General features: G+C 44.9%; 3 protein-coding genes across 7 annotated transcripts in view; 2 read left to right on the top strand and 1 right to left on the bottom strand.

The window, feature by feature from the left end:
• Positions 1-17,919, top strand: part of LOC308082533 (AMP deaminase 2-like) — a gene marked incomplete at its 5' end in the record, with an annotated part of 557,360 nt that overhangs the window by 365,703 nt on the left and 173,738 nt on the right. The gene's annotated exons all lie outside the window — the stretch shown is intronic.
• The window catches only part of LOC308082539 (RNA-binding motif, single-stranded-interacting protein 2-like), a 98,448-nt gene that overhangs the window by 33,148 nt on the left and 47,381 nt on the right, over positions 1-17,919 (bottom strand). For both annotated transcript variants that reach the window (XM_080424355.1, XM_080424356.1), the window contains exon 3: positions 668-726. In XM_080424355.1, the coding sequence (XP_080280481.1) occupies positions 668-726 (59 nt within the window). The remainder of the gene's footprint in view (positions 1-667; positions 727-17,919) is intronic.
• Positions 8,329-17,809, top strand: LOC308082487 (uncharacterized protein). 4 transcript variants are annotated; one of them, XM_080424248.1, is made up of 10 exons: positions 8,329-8,531; positions 9,895-9,928; positions 10,284-10,687; positions 11,025-11,151; positions 11,693-11,740; positions 11,886-11,982; positions 12,113-12,241; positions 12,546-12,641; positions 12,847-13,043; positions 17,054-17,809. In XM_080424248.1, the coding sequence occupies exons 6-10, from the start codon at positions 11,904-11,906 to the stop codon at positions 17,081-17,083; spliced, it is 531 nt and encodes a 176-aa protein (XP_080280374.1). In that variant the 5' UTR covers positions 8,329-8,531; positions 9,895-9,928; positions 10,284-10,687; positions 11,025-11,151; positions 11,693-11,740; positions 11,886-11,903; the 3' UTR covers positions 17,084-17,809. The 4 variants fall into 4 exon arrangements, with proteins under 4 accessions (XP_080280374.1, XP_080280371.1, XP_080280373.1 ...); XM_080424245.1 differs by lacking the exon at positions 17,054-17,809 and having other exon boundaries at positions 12,847-13,202; XM_080424247.1 differs by lacking the exons at positions 9,895-9,928; positions 17,054-17,809 and having other exon boundaries at positions 12,847-13,202.

Raw genomic sequence — 17,919 nt, 5'->3', positions numbered from 1 at the left:
CACTCCCTCACTCCCTCACTCCCTCCCTCACTCCCTCACTCCCTCCTTCACTCCTTCACTCCTTCACTCCTTCACTCACTCCCTCACTCCCTCACTCCCTCACTCCCTCCCTCACTCCCTCACTCCCTCCTTCACTCCTTCACTCCTTCACTCCTTCACTCACTCCCTCACTCCCTCCTTCACTCCTTCACTCACTCTTTCACTCTTTCACTCCTTCACTCCCTCACTCCTTCACTCACTCCCTCACTCCCTCCTTCACTCACTCCCTCACTCCTTCACTCACTCACTCCCTCACTCCTTCACTCACTCACTCCTTCACTCACTCACTCCTTCACTCCTTCACTCCTTCACTCTTTCACTCTTTCACTCTTTCACTCCTTCACTCCTTCACTCTTTCACTTTTTCACTCTTTCACTCTTTCACTCTTTCACTCTTTCACTCACTCCCTCACTCCCTCACTCCCTCACTCCCTCCTTCACTCATTCACTCCCTCCCTCACTCCCTCACTCCCTCCTTCACTCATTCACTCATTCACTCCCTCACTCCCTCACTCCCTCACTCCCTCCTTCACTCATTCACTCCCTCACTCCCTCACTCCCTCACTCCCTCACTCCTTCACTCCCTCACTCCCTCCTTCACTCATTCACTCCCTCACTCCTCCACTCACCTTTGCACTTGTTGGTGGTTTTATCCAAGATGGCCTTGGTGGAGACGATTTTGCCATAGCTTCAAAAGGTAAACAACACACACACACACACACACACACACACACACACACACACACACACACACACACACACACACACACACACACACACACACACACACACACACACACACACACACACACACACACACACACACACACACACACACACACACACACACACACACACACACACACGCACAAAATTTGAATTACTACATTTGTGAGGACGTCAACATTTTTAGGACAGCGATTCTATTTAACACATTTGCCATTTCTGAATCTGAACCTAAAGACAAAAATATCAGGTCTCACAAGTTAACACTCCCTGACCATTTCCTTTTCATTGTATTCATTCCATTATGCTTTTTATACATACATGATTGATTACATTCATTAACTTTGTCTGAAAGGGAGCAGGAAGAAGATCATCTTGAAACAAACAACCATTTCTCTTAGTGAGGACAAGGGAAAAACTGTACTAGCATACTTGTGGGGACATGTGGCCCCTCAAAAGTATAGTAAGTACACACACACACACACACACACACACACACACACACACACACACACACACACACACACACACACACACACACACACACACACACACACACACACACACACACACACACACACACACACACAAACACACACACACACACACACACACACACACACACACACACACACACACAGTAAATGACTGATGAGGTTACTCTCGGTCACAGAAGAGAGGAATCTGCTCCGACCGTGTGATCTGTACAGTATAACACCAAAACATCCTGCGGCCTGCAGGTGTAAACATGAAACAATTACACCCTCCCTGTCGCACCCCAGTCAATTGGTTCTTTTCAGCGGGATCTTTATAGTGTCATAGAACGGTCTGTCTGCCTCTCCGCCCCTCCCTGTCATTGTCTGCCGCTCGGTCTACTGTAGGTGTATTGTACACTAAACTCTGACTGTTCCCGGCCGTGAGGGTACGGTGTTGTTTTCAACCAGACAGGAGAGAGAGAGAGAGAGAGAGTAGAGATGGCCCAGGGCGAAAAAACAATTTGTTTCACGTCCGCCTTTATTCTCCTTCCATTCTTCAAATGCACACACACACACACACACACACACACACACACACACACACACACACACACACACAAACACACATGCACACACGCACGTCTATTTATATACACCGCCCGAACATTAGTGATGTGTCGTTCATGATCGATTCGTTCAAAAGAACTAGTTAATTTGCTCGTTCACTTTCTGAAACTGTTACGTTCACGCGCGCCGAAAAATACGCGCGACGCCTTGTGAGCTTGTAGATCGGCTGTTTTCAAATATGTTAGTACTTTTACTTTTGGTACTTTAAGTATATTTTGATGCCAATACTTTTGTACTTTTACTCGAGTAAATTTTTAACACTAGAAAATAGCGTTACTGAACGAGAACGTGAACGAATCATTTGAACGAATCATTGCCGTGGGCGTGAACGAAATCGTTCGTTCACTGAAATGAACCTTTTTTCCCACCACTACCGAACATCACAACGAAAAGTGAATCAGAAAAACAAATGACATTAAGTTGTTGAATTGATGCAGTAAGTACAGAGACATTATTATATGCATTATAATGATGTCAGTGATAAATGAGACCCAGGAAAACTAAATGGGGGGGGTACAATGTTCAGACACATAACATGCACTGTTACAGGACAGTGTGATGGGATGGTGTGTGTGTGTGTGTGTGTGTGTGTGTGTGTGTGTGTGTGTGTGTGTGTGTGTGTGTGTGTGTGTGTGTGTGTGTGTGTGTGTGTGTGTGTGTGTGTGTGTGTGTGTGTGTGTGTGTGTGTGTGTGTGTGTGTGTGTGTGTGTGTGTGTGTGTGTATATGTACAGTCAATGTGGGGGCGTGTCCTTCCTCTGTTTGGGCCACATGACGTCTGAGGGCGGAGTTACAGTGACTGTAAGATGATCCTTCAGTCCTGCCGTAGCTTCTCCCCCCTCTTCTCCTCTCCTCTCCTCTCTTCTCCTCCTGTCTCTCCTCCTCCTCTCCTCCCATCCCATCCCCTCCCCTCCCCTCCCCTCCCCTCTCCTCTCCTCCCCTCTCCTCTCCTCTCCTCTCCTCTCCTCTCCTCTCCTCTCTTCTCCTCCTGTCTCTCCTCTCCTCCCATCCCATCCCCTCTCCTCTCCTCTCCTCTCCTCTCCTCTCCTCTCCTCTCCTCTCCTCTCCTCTCCTCTCCTCTCCTCTCCTCTCCTCTCCTCTCCTCTCCTCTCCTCTCCGTCTTTCCACTGAACATCACAGCTTGTTGCTCTCCTCTCCATCCTACAGCCCTCCCTTTGTTTTCATGGAGATGTGACATAGACAAGATGGCCATGAAGACAGAGACCTGTTTCATTTTGCATTTTCTGTATCTTTCTTTTCTTTTTTTTACCACTTTCAACCGGGCCATGTCCCTATTTTGGCCATGCATGTTATTATAGGCTGTTTGTGTTTCAAAACAAAATGCACATTAAAAACACACACACAGACACAGAGACACACAGACAGACACACAGACACACGGACACACGGACACACGGACGGGGACACACAAACACACACACACACACACACACACACACACACACACACACACACACACACACACACACACACACACACACACACACACACACACACAGACATACACACACAGACATACACACACACACACACACACACACACACACACACACACACACACACACACACACACACACACACACACACACACACACACACACACACACACACACACACACACAAACACACACACAAACACACACAGACACACACAAAAAAAACAGCCGGCCTACATCAGTACAACAAGGCAGGGACTTGTGAGGCCTGGCTCACCAGCCAAAACCTATGACATCACCATTAGGTGTGTGTGTGTGTGTGTGTGTGTGTGTGTGTGTGTGTGTGTGTGTGTGTGTGTGTGTGTGTGTGTGTGTGTGTGTGTGTGTGTGTGTGTGTGTGTGTGTGTGTGTGTGTGTGCGCGTGCGTGGGTGTGTGTGTGTTGTGTGCGCGTGTGTGTGCGTGTGTGGGTGTGTGTGTGTTGTGCACGTGCTAAATGAATGACTGCATCACCAGCGCACACCAGTGCACACACACACCCATTTAAGTAGCCTGGTTTTCCACCAGGGTAGCGCTGAACAAAAGGAGCCAGACGCCTCTCGTTTAGAAGAGTTCACATGAATGGCTGGAAGCAGACACCGCCGGCTGACCTTTCCCTTACCTAAAGCCCTCTATCTACAGTAGTGGTTCTCAAACCTCTTCGTGTCAAGGTGTGGACCCCCAAACTGATACGTATATGCTGGCCGCGAAACCCCCATCCCATCTGATGTTTTTTTGTGCCAGGGACCCCCTCCAGAAACAAATCAAATCAAACTTCATTTGTATAGCACATTTACAATAGCCCAAAGCCGACCAAAGTGCTGAACGTGGTTAAAAACAAAGCAATTCAAAGCATAAAGCAGGGGTCTTCAACGTTTTCAGGCCAAGGACCCCCTAGCTGAGAGAGAGATGAAGCAGGGACCCCCTCTATATTGTATAAAATGGTGTTTCAGATCAACTTTTGCTGCTCTTTTTTCCCTCTACACCTATAACTCTTGCCAAAAATAGCCGATCTAAAAGCTCACAACGCCTCGCGCCGTGAGGCGTTGTGAGCTTGTAGATCTGCTATTTTTGGCTAAAGTTCTCCTCAGAAAAGGAATGCTAGGGTTCAAGTGGTTGATGTAAAAAGAAAAAAATCACATCACACAAAGATTTGGCGGACCCCCTGTATTAACTCTGAGGACCCCCTAGGGGTCCCGGACCCCCTGTTGAAGACCCCTGGCATAAAGAAGCATCAACAAATAATATGCATTGACACAGGACAACAAAAAACAATGCAGAGTTAAGACGGATCAGGAGAGCTAAAAGCAAGAGACAACAGGTGAGTTTTAAGTAAGGATTTAAAAAGCCCCAATCGACTGGGCAGATCTAATGGGGAGGGGCCACATGTTCCAGAGCCTGGGGCCCGCAGCCGCACGGTCACCCCCTGCTTCTTAAATTAGTCTTATGAACCACCAGCAGCAGCTTGTCCGCAGCAAAGAAGCAAAGAAGCAAAGATTTCTGTTAAAAATGTTCGCTTAAATAAAATATTCAAACATTGAAAATAGCCGATCCACAAGCTTGACGCGTTGTGAGCTTGTAGATCAGCTATTTTCACTACTTCTTAAACTTTTTTTTCTTCTAATTTATGGAATTTCTTTGATTTTCCTTTTTTTTTATTCATTTATGAAATTATTTTGAAGATATATTTGAATGTTTTTTTCTTTTTTTATCTTTTTTTTTTTTATCTTTTGAAATAATAATAATTTAAAACAAAAAGTAGGAATGAAAATTGGGATATTGACCCATAAAAATGTGTCTGTGACCCACAAATGGGTCCTGACCCAGTGTTTGGGAAACAGTGTGTGTGTGCGTGTGCGCGTGCGCGTGCGCGTGCGTGCGTGCGTGCGTGCGTGCGTGCGTGCGTGTGTGCGTGCGTGCGTGCGTGCGTGCGTGCGTGCGTGTGTGTGTGTGTGTGTGTGAGTACTGTAGGTTAAACGTGGGTGTGTGTTTGTAAGGGGGGGAGGGGGGCTGGGGTTGTTTGCTGAGGGCTGTTACAGGTCTTAGTTTCATGCCGCTGCTGAGCCAGTCCCATTCCTCTGCGATCCCATCCTCCGGGCTGCTGAGCCAATCCCATCCTCTGAGCTGCTGAGCCAATCCCATCCTCTGACCTGCTGAGCCAGTCCCATTCCTCTGGGCTGCTGAGCCAATCCCGCCTCTCGCTGCATAGTTAGTATACTGTAGGGAGGTTACACCAGGACATGAGGAGGGGAACTTCCCCCCCTTTGTGGCCTCCTTCTCTCTCTCCCTCCCTCCCTCCTTCTCTCCCTCTCTCCCTCCCCCCTTTCCTTTCCTTTTCCCTCTGCTTTCCTCAGAGCAGCTTTTCACTAATCTATTGTGTGCTCTAGTCTAGTCCTTATAAAGCAGCAACCCGGAACTTAATGTCAACCACTTAAACTTAAAGCCTATATACTTAGTTGACAATGACTTAACCCAGATAGCAAAATATGGTTATTCAACGTTGAATTATAGTCGTTAGGGTTGATTTTTGGTTACGATTGAAGACTGATGGTTTTTCAACATTGAATCACTGTTGTATTGCAGTGCAAAATTCAATGATTGAAATGCCAACATTGAATCAGCGTTGAATCTATGGTGCAAATTCAATGATTGAAATGCCAACATTGAATCAGCATTGAATCTATGCTGTTTGCCTTTTTCTTTTCTTTTTTCTTGATGGGGGGAGGGGGGGAGGCACACCCCTCCTCACACCCCCCCTCCCCCCATTTAATGATTGAAATGACAACATTGATTCAACGTTTTATCCATGCAGTTTGCCGTTTTCTTTTCTTTTTTTCTTGTTGGGGGGAGGGGGGGCAACCCCCTCCTCCCCCTCCCCCCCTCCTCCCATTTAATTATTGAAATACCAACATTGATTCAATGTTGAATCTATGACATTTGCCTTATTCTTTTTTTGACGGGTGAGGGAGGGGGGATGCCTTCGCCTCCCCTCCCCTCCTCCCCCTACCTTCGCTAACCCTAACCTTAGCTGCCCTTGGGTTAGGGTTAGCCTTCTGGAGCCCATGGAGTGAATCCGAAATCAGATTCTCGATCAGTGCGTGTCCGATTCGCCCAATATAAGTTTCCTTCCACACAGACCTACGGTTTACAACCTAGGCTCTTAATTGCCTAGTGCAGCGATTCTCAAACTATGGGTCGCAACCCAAAGTGGAAGGAAAAAAAGACGATGTCCTTCACTCGGATTTTACACCAGGCAGTCGTTTGTGTATTTGTCCTGTCTCGCGCATCAACTGAGGCCGATAGGCTGTGCTTCAATACACATCATGCATGTATAATTTGGGGGGGCTGCGTCCACGACCAACGTGAAACCTCTCTCTCTCTCTCTCTCTCACACACCCCGACACCACACACACACACCCCGACACGACACTGACACTGCACACAATGCACACAGCGTAGCAACAACACAGGAGGACACAGATGATTTAGCTGAGCTCTTCAAAACGATTTACTTAGTCCGTAAGCGAGAGGGTACAAAATACAAGAACCGCGGATCCATGTGGTTTCATCTGTAGCCCTCGCACGGAGTTTAACTTAGACTGCGTCGTAACGTTACCGTCAGACAACAATTACAGACAACCAGAGACCACCAGTAGCCTACTACCAACAGCTGCACCGCTATGTCGGATAAAGAAATGATGTGGTTCTAGCGAGATATTTTGGGGGCAGTTTGCTGGGGTCGCCAAAAGATTTCCCTTATTATATGGGGTCGTGGTATGAAAAAGTTTGAGAACCCCTGGCCTAGTGTTACCGCTTCACTTCAACATGCTTTAACTTGATAATGTATTACGGGCCCATCTTTTGATATGTTGTAGAGCTTGTCCATGCGAACACGTGGATATGTGTCTAATTTCTTTGACACTTTTATGGCGAAGATCTCCACTTTCACTATGGTCCTAAGAATCTAAAACCCTAAGACCATTTTGAGTGGTCTTAGGGTTGAATGGTCTTGTAGTGTCTTACATGGACGTGTTTCCCAGAGGAAAGCATAAGAATGCGATTCAACTTCCCTAGGCTCTAGGCCTACTAGGCCTAGGGAACCAGCTTAAAGTTGGGGTGCCTGCGACCTTATACAGGGATTTTAATTCAGACCTCAATAGCTTCGACTACATACCTGGACAAGGAAAGTGGTGCTGTGAGGATATTATTTTTTGATTTTCGAAGCGCCTTTAACACCATACAGCCCCCCCCCCCCCTCCTTCCCCTTCTGAAAGACAAACTGAACAGCATGCATGTTGGCCCACACCTTGTGTCCTGGATCATGGACTACCTCACTGACAGACCACAATACGTCAGGTTGAGGGACTTTACATCTGACACTGTGACCTGCAGCACAGGAGTCCCCCAGGGGACTGTGCTGGCCTCCCTTCTCTTCACCCTTTACACGGCAGAGCTCAGACACTGCACAGAGATGTGCCACCTGCAGACATTCTCAGTAATGTAAAGTATACATAATAATAGTAATAATAATATTAATAATAATAATAAAAAAATAATAATAATACATTTTATTTATAGCACACTTTACATTTTTGGAAATCAGGTTAAAAAACAACAGGTTAAAAAACAAAAGGCACAAAAATGTTAAATGTTTTTACATGATGTGAACATCATCATTAATATCAGTTATTATTATCATTATTAATTTTATCCTTCAACTTCAGCCGATCTACAAGCTCACAACTTGCAGATCGGCTGTTTGCCTCTTTCTTATATTATTTGAGAATTTGGCCAATGTTTGACAAACATTTTTTTGTATAGTTTGTTGATTACTCTTGATGCAGCAATGGTCTTTTTATTTGCTATATTTTTACTTTTTCATTTATTAAAAAGGTTACTTAAATTGTCCCTTCACTGTCATCTGGGGACCCCCCCCCCCCCCCCCAGAAAAAAAAATCATGTGGGGACCCCTGGCTGGTCCCGATCCACAGGTTGAGTACCACTGACCCAAAATTGCGTCAACATTACAAAGGGGTTAGGCGGAGGCGGAGCTTATCCGTTTTGAACACACACTCAGACGGACCGGGGAGCTGCAGGAAGTCGAACTAACGGCTCAGGAGGAGCGAACCTTACAGACATGGATGTTTCCATGCTTCTAATCTACTATAACAGGTAAATTGAATTAGTTTATGGAATTAAAATGTTGTCCAACTTGTTAGTTCATGACCGTGGCGTGTATTTGCCCGAGTATAGCCCTGAAACATGGCTGTCATATATGATATGATAGTCATGACGAAACTTCAACCTGGTGTTTGCACTTTCAACTTTACGGTCCTTACATCTAAATAAACGTTCAGATTTCAAATATAAAGTGCTTAACCCATGGCCACGGATGTTACAATTATATATGGTATCTCAGAAGTACCCGTATTTTCCGTATTGTTTAATAAAAAGCATTTTCATCCGATCGATGGCCATTTCCTCATAGAGTTATAACGTATGTAGAGTGCAATACACTTCCCAACCGATAGGGTCACAGTTAGCATATGGCGAAAAACCTAAGAAAATGGCCACCGATCGGATTAAAATGCTTTTTATTGAACAATACGGAAGATACGTGTACATCTGAGGGTCCGTACATACTTGTAACATTCGTGGCCATGAGGTCAGCACTTTATATTTGGAATCTGAACGTTTATGTGGATGTACGGGCTATAAATGGAGAAAGTGCAAACACTAGTTTGCAGTTTATCCATGACGCTCGTGATCCATGACTATAAGGCAGGCCTGACTCGCAAATTTTGAAACTAGTCGTTGGTAGAAACATATTTACACATGATTAAAATATAATTGTATCCAAGTGATGTTTATAATTAGTAAATCAATAAGTCTGATTAAGTACTTTAGCCCTATTTTATACTTTTGTCGTACAACAGCGTTGCTTAAAAAAATCGCCAATCTACAAGCTCACAACCTGTTGATTTTACTATTTTTATTAAGAAGAAAACCCCGACTGGATCTGTGGATCCGGATCTTCAAATAGTAAAATCAGCAGGAAGTTGACATTTTTATTCAAAAAATAAACAGTACTGGGTTTGGTGATGTTCTATATTGTCTGAATTAGCTTTGATTGTGTTTGTTTATGTGCTAAAATAGTGACTTTGAGAGCTGTTTCAGCGTACAATGTAAGTCAATGAGGAGCATATTTTGAATGATCAATTTCTAATCAATGGAGCAATTATATTTGATTTCTTGTCCTCCTTTGGAGTTACATCATGGCAAGGTAAATACACAACACAAACCTCTACCAAAGTGGTCTTGCCCTTTTAAGCACTATCGCTTTAAACATGGAAGCCATGCCAGAACCACGCAATTTAAAAAACATAATTTACCATTATAAATCCTAACCAAACAGTAAAGAAATACCACATCACACTGGGCAGAAAAAAGTGTTACACTGGCATTCACCTCATTAGAGCTATTTGGATGCAGTAACCTATGTTAAACCTATGTTAAATCTGTGCTCCTTCTCCAGGTGTTTTTGGGTCTTCCTCTGCTCCGTTTGCCTGGTGCGTTCCATGTTAATGTTTAATTATTGCTGTTTTGTTTCTCCTGAATGTGTGACTAATCCTGCTCCACTTTCTCCTTATCAGCTGTACCTCCACTGTTAAGTTTCTAAGATACAAAGTCATCCCTCCATAGACTGCCCTATTCATGATAATTAAAACTTGTATCTGATTGCATTTAATGGCATTCTCCCACTATGCTTTCAAAAACTAAATGATAAAACAAATGTCATTTATCTATAGACACAGGTATCTGTACACCTTCACTTGTCTTTATGAGGGGATCTACTAATATTTCCTATAACTAATTAATTAAAGTCTAACACATCAATCTTCTTCTTCTTGCGTATGTCATCAGATCCTCAGCTCCGTTGCAGCAAGCCAGTCCAGCGTCTCGTCATCCAGGTTCATCAGGCCTAGGTCGCCATGTGGTGGGCGGTGTTTCGGGCAGCTGGTCATGATGTGTTCCACAGTCTTTAGGGGGTCTCCAGGTTCACAGTGGGCACTGTCCGAGAGGCCCCACTGTTGCATTGCTTCACCGAAGCGTCCCACGCTTGTCCTCAGGCGGTTGAGGGTTGTCCACTGCTTACGGGGCAGGTGCTGGCCAGGGACATCTGTGGGATCCTCGATGTAGTTGTGAAGCCTAGATGGTTCTGCTGCTTTCCACTGTTCCCTCCACCTTGCCTTGCTAGTCTGCAGTCTAACACATCAATGTTAGACTGTTTCTCTTCAAACAACATCAACACTTCACTGATACTCTTGGTAAATAAGTTTGCTATACTATTTGAAAATGGTGCCAACATGACAACTGTTTAGTTCAGGACATGGCTATGTTTAACAACGTGATACACTATCTGGTCATAATAGATCTTGGGATAACAACTCTACTTTCAAGCAGACAGAATGTTTACAGCTGTCTAGATGTACTTAAATCATTAATTGATCTGTTAATTATTTATGCGTGTACAGTATTTACAGTCTGTTCTTTCTATTGAATATAGTCATTCCAGAATTTTACTTCCCCTTAGTGGGTGTGTATTGTGTTTTCTACCATATAAAAAGGCGACATTTGACATGTAATTGTGGTTGTGGTTGTTAGGACACCGATGACCTTCCAGACATGTCCCACCTCTCCATTGGGATCCTGACCGTGGTTCCTGAAGACAGCCCGGCTTCTCCTCACTCACTGCACTTGGACTCTTCACTATCATGCATCGTCTTGGAAGGTACAACAGTGATGACCTTCAAAGTCTCCCACATGCCATCTGCCTACTGTTTGGACTGATTTACGCACTGAATTTGGAGTACCCCAAATCAATGAAGAACACCTTTGATTTTATTCAAAGAGTTCTTCTCTCACTTGGACATAAATCCCTAAAACCCAAAATACAATCTCTCAAAAACTGATGGAGTTAGTGATTGTTAAGATTAGAATAACCACTGGATTAATGCAGGCACTTTGATTGTTTAGCTTTGAATAACCATCAATTTAATGCAGACACTTTAATTTTGATTGTTACGGTTATAATAACCATTGATTTATTGCACTCATTTTGATTTTTGTATTGCTAAGGTTATAATTGAATATAAATTGAATTTATTTGTGACTTGTATTACATTCCACATTACTTTTGATTGGTCTATCTAAAATCCACAATGCATTGCATAAAGGCATAGCTATTTTTTAAAGATCTTTGACAGACTACAAACTAAGGTTACTTTTCTATGTCTCTGCAACCTTGTGATACCTTCTACCCCGATTTACAGCCATACCCTCCAGCCTCTTCTACACAGGCCTGCCGACCTGTTGATGAGGTATGTTTTCTTTAGATTTAACCCATGTAGACCTACAAGCTCTTAGCACAGCACTCGGTGCTGCGCTATGAGCTTGTATAGTAGCCTATAGTTTTGATGATTTTTGACCAAGTACAATTAAGGGCCTTTTGTCTTTTCTGCACAGCCGTATGCAGCTACATATATGGACTTGGATCAGTGGAACCAAGAAACACCCAGTGTACTGCAACCTCCATCTCCGTCCAGTGATGCTCCAGTAGAAGGTGTGGTTCCTCAGCTAAGTGTCAGCAGACTTGGCACTGTTGTCCTTCAAATTCAGGATTCATAGATGAGTTTTGCTTTTTTTTAAAAAACTTTTCTTTACAGTTTTTGACGTGCTTTCAATCTTTCTAGGTCAACCAAATCCATCTGACCAGAGCATACCAGAGGGTCACGGGTGGCAGCCTTGCGACTCTTGTCGGTCTGAGGTGGAGAAGCTCCAGCTCCAGTTGAGGAGGATAACCACTGTGCTCTCCAGTATCAGTACGTTTTATTGCCTGTAATGTTGCAGTTTTCAGTTGTCTGCTAATTTCTTTGTCTCACTTGAAACTTTACTTTATCCTGTACCTCTTTTGTGAGTTCTCTGACATGACTGGAAAACATTGGTATCCCAAAATAAAACTGTTTTCTGTTTACTGAAGAGCTGGGGAGATCGACCCCTGCTACTGAACAAATACTCATCAATGACTGCTATCAGAATATACTGTAGAGCTTTGTAGAACAGTACTCAATCTTATTGTTTTACAAATACACTCAGTAGACTCAGATTTTTTTGTCTTTGTTCTAGGCTCTGAGAAACTAGACGCACTGAAGGGCTTTATCACCCTGGTCGGTGACCTAGAGTCTGGAGTGTCCAGTCTCGGGCAGCAGGAGCTATATCCAGGTATGGATGTATACGTTTGCCATACATTTCACACTGAACCTGACGTTCTTGGTAGCGAGTGATCCGTGTTGTGAGCTGCAACTAGATAGTGAAGTTTTCAGAAGGTCACAGTTGTCTGTTTTCATGGTGCACTGAGCGCAGAAAGGGGTCAATGTAGCTGATGTCTTAAAATGCAGTTTGTTAATTGCTCGCTCTCTATTCACAGGCTGTGGACAGATGATTTCATCTGTGCAGCTGGCAGCCATACACCAGCGTGCCAGGAAGGACTGCAAGAGGCTATTCCACGCCTTGTTCGAGGTGTTCTTCACCCATGAGGAGTGCCGCAATGCCGTCGTATACGGAAAGCATGGTGTCATCCCAGAGGGGAAGAACAAACTGGATGAGGCGAAGAGGCACTGTTCAGTAAGTATTTGTCACACCACTAGTTCCTCAGAGTAGTGTTATAGATGGCCAGTCAGTGGAGTTGGTAACCACTTATAGACAGACATGCAAAAGTGTCACTTTTCAGCTACAGTCACCTTTTTGAACTCAAATAGGGCAATTGTGTGACACCTGACCCGAAAGAAAACAACATGTTGTCACCTTTTTCACCTCGGGCTGTTTGCATGCCTGTGTATACCACCTATATACCACCCATAGACCACCTATAGACCACCTGTATACCACCTGTATACCACCTATAGTCCACCTGTATACCACCTATAGACCACCCGTATACCACCCATAGACCACCTAGAGACCACCTATAGTCCACCCGTATACCACCTAGAGACCACCTGTATACCACCCGTATACCACCTGTATACCACCTATAGACCACCCGTATACCACCCATAGACCACCTAGAGACCACCTATAGTCCACCCGTATACCACCTAGAGACCACCTAGAGACCACCTAGAGACCACCTAGAGACCACCTGTATACCACCTGTATACCACCCATAGACTCACCTCTTCAGACTCCACCTCAGCCCGTAGCACTTGCCCTCCTAGCCTTGATGACCTTGCAGGATTATGCAAAGGACAGATACCAGGTCATTGTTGACCTGGCATCCTATAAATGCTGAGTCCACCTAGAGTCCACCTCTAGACCACCTGTATACCACCCGTATACCACCTGTATACCACCTAGAGACCACCCATAGACCACCTAGAGACCACCTGTATACCACCCATAGACCACCCGTATACCACCTAGAGACCACCTAGAGACCACCTAGAGACCACCTGTATACCACCTGTAGACCACCTGTATACCACCTGTAGACCACCTGTATACCACCCATAGACCACCTGTATACCACCCGTATACCACCCGTATACCACCCGTAGACCACCCGTATACCACCCGTAGACCACCCATAGACCACCTATAGACCACCTATAGACCACCTGTATACCACCTCTAGACCACCTGTATACCACCACCTGTATACCACCCGTATACCACCTATAGACCACCCGTAGACCACCTATAGACCACCTGTATACCACCTCTAGACCACCTGTATACCACCACCTGTATACCACCCGTATACCACCTGTATACCACCTATAGACCACCCGTATACCACCTAGAGACCACCTAGAGACCACCTGTAGACCACCTGTATACCACCTAGAGACCACCTATAGTCCACCTGTATACCACCTGTATACCACCCATAGACCACCTATAGACCACCTGTATACCACCTAGAGACCACCTATAGTCCACCTGTATACCACCTGTATACCACCCGTATACCACCCATAGACCACCTATAGACCACCTGTATACCACCTGTATACCACCCGTATACCACCTATAGTCCACCTGTATACCACCTATAGACCACCTGTATACCACCCGTATACCACCCATAGACCACCTAGAGACCACCTATAGTCCACCCGTATACCACCTAGAGACCACCTATAGTCCACCCGTATACCACCTAGAGACCACCTGTATACCACCTAGAGACCACCTATAGTCCACCCGTATACCACCTAGAGACCACCTATAGTCCACCCGTATACCACCTAGAGACCACCTGTATACCACCTAGAGACCACCTATAGTCCACCCGTATACCACCTAGAGACCACCTGTATACCACCTAGAGACCACCTATAGTCCACCTGTATACCACCCGTATACCACCCATAGACCACCTATAGACCACCTATAGACCACCTGTATACCACCTGTATACCACCTATAGACCACCCGTATACCACCTATATTCCACCTGTGTACCACCTATAGACCACCTGTATACCACCCGTATACCACCCATAGACCACCTAGAGACCACCTATAGTCCACCCGTATACCACCTAGAGACCACCTATAGTCCACCTGTATACCACCTAGAGACCACCTATAGACCACCTGTATACCACCTGTATACCACCTGTATACCACCTACAGTATAGACCACCTGTATACCACCCATAGACCACCTAGAGACCACCTAGAGACCACCTAGAGACCACCTATAGACCACCTGTATACCACCCGTATACCACCTGTATACCACCTGTATACCACCTATAGACCACCTGTATACCACCTATAGACCACCTGTATACCACCTGTATACCACCTGTATACCACCTATAGACCACCTGTATACCACCTGTATACCACCTATAGACCACCTGTATACCACCTATAGACCACCTGTATACCACCCGTATACCACCTAGAGACCACCTGTAGACCACCTAGAGACCACCTAGAGTCCACCTAGAGACCACCTAGAGTCCACCTATAGACCACCTGTATACCACCCGTATACCACCTGTATACCACCTAGAGACCACCCATAGACCACCTAGAGACCACCTGTATACCACCCATAGACCACCCGTATACCACCCGTATACCACCTGTAGACCACCTAGAGACCACCTAGAGTCCACCTATAGACCACCTGTATACCACCCGTATACCACCTGTATACCACCTAGAGACCACCCATAGACCACCTAGAGACCACCTGTATACCACCTATAGACCACCTGTATACCACCTGTATACCACCTAGAGACCACCTGTATACCACCTATAGACCACCTGTATACCACCTGTATACCACCTAGAGACCACCTGTATACCACCTATAGACCACCTGTATACCAACTATAGACCACCCGTATACCGCCTATAGTCCACCTGTATACCACCTATAGACCACCCGTATACCACCCATAGACCACCTCGAGACCACCTAGAGACCACCTATAGTCCACCCGTATACCACCTAGAGACCACCTATAGTCCACCCGTATACCACCTAGAGACCACCTGTATACCACCTAGAGTCCACCTAGAGACCACCTAGAGTCCACCTGTATACCACCTGTATACCACCTAGAGACCACCCATAGACCACCTAGAGACCACCCATAGACCACCCGTAGACCACCCGTATACCACCCATAGACCACCTAGAGACCACCCACCATAGACCACCCATAGACCACCCATATACCACCCATAGACCACCTAGAGACCACCCATAGACCACCCATATACCACCCGTATACCACCCATAGACCACCCGTATACCACCCATATACCACCCATAGACCACCTAGAGACCACCCATAGACCACCCATAGACCACCCGTATACCACCCGTATACCACCCATAGACCACCCGTATACCACCCATAGACCACCCAGAGACCACCTAGAGACCACCTAGAGACCAAATAGGGCAATTGTGTGACACCTGACCCGAAAGAAAACAACATGTTGTCACCTTTTTCACCTCGGGCTGTTTGCATGCCTGTATAGATATATATCTTGGGGTATCTTGTGACAATGTATACACATGTCTGTCTTACTGTGTTGTGTTTTTAGGGCTTTTATTTCGGGGGACGGGCGTGCTATAACAATTAAACTTAAAAATATGATACATTCGGAATAAATAGCCTCCAAGTAAAATTTGCAGAGAGCAAGGAGGCTGCCAAGGGCCCCTCCCCTCCCCTCATAACCAGTTGATCAGCTGTAAACTCTGTCTACACAGACTGTGGCAGGCACAGGGCTCCAGAGTGCGACCTGCCTATTGTGCTGTATGTGCGAGTTAAATCTGATTTCGAACCACCTCTGGAGGTGGTTTCAAATCAGATTTCAACTCAGATTTCAACTCGGATGTGTGCATTTAGACTGATTTAACCAGAATCTCCTGTTGACTAGTTGAGCACAATTTCCTAAATTAATATTTTAAAAAAGTTTAGGTTGGAGTCAGGTGCTGGTGAAAGTGTATGCAATGCTTTAGATGCTCATTTCAAATTCCAGTCCAGTCTTTTAGCCAACCCGCACTGGCTGCTGCAGATTAAGTGTCTTTGTGTTTTATATGTATACAAAATTGAGTGTTTAAATCCCATGTGCTTTCTTGTTATCTTATCTTTCAGCTGCTGCTCAACGATCGGACCGAAAATTAACCCAGTTGAACTATGAAAAGACGGTCAAGTCTTGGCTGCAGTTTGCGCCTGGCCGTCAGGGAGGCATCCCGAGGAATGCTCTGGAGCAGCAGGGACCGGATCTGGATGCAGGTGGCACCTCTGCAGGTTCCCTCCCTCCCTGAAGGGATTAACCCATTACAACCGGGACAGCGTTTTGCGTTTGAACTTCAACCATTTTTTCTTTTCTTTAACCCATCTAGACCGGGACAGCGTTTTGCGTTTGAACTTGGACCTTTTTTTCTTTTCTTTTTATAAAAAACAACTAAAAAAAAATCGTGAAAATGAATATTTTGTCCCCGATTCTGTCTTCTAAATACTTCTTCCAAATCTGTGGTTCTCAAATTTTTCCATGTCAAGGACCCCCAAAATCACATGTATTTGGACGCAGACCCCCACCTAGAAAAATATCTTTCCAGGGACCCCCAGAAACAGATTTCAGTTACAAAAGTTTCCTTTGAAAAATATATATTCAAAGATTTGAACAAATGTTTACGATTTTTCAAAAATAGCAGATCTATCATTTAGAAGACATTCACAGAATCGGGTCAAAATATCCAAATGCTTGCAGACATTTTCACGATTTCTTTCATAAATAGCAGATCTACAATCTTGTATATGTTCTATATTTCATCTGTTAAAGCATAAAAACAATGGTTAAAGCAGTTCAACGCAGGTCTAAATGCCTTGGTTCAATAAATGTGAAGATTCAAATCATATTGTCTGTCTTTATTTTTATATTTTCACATTTTGGGAAATGTAAGGTAATTTTGAACAAGATGTAGCCTTACAGTATATCAGCATACATAATTTAAAAT

Source organism: Gymnoscopelus braueri (genome assembly GCF_963280865.1).
Source record: "Gymnoscopelus braueri genome assembly, chromosome: 3".
Classification (NCBI taxonomy): Eukaryota; Metazoa; Chordata; class Actinopteri; order Myctophiformes; family Myctophidae; genus Gymnoscopelus; species Gymnoscopelus braueri.
Note: the sequence above shows the minus strand (reverse complement) of the source record. Positions and strands in the feature narration are given on the sequence as shown.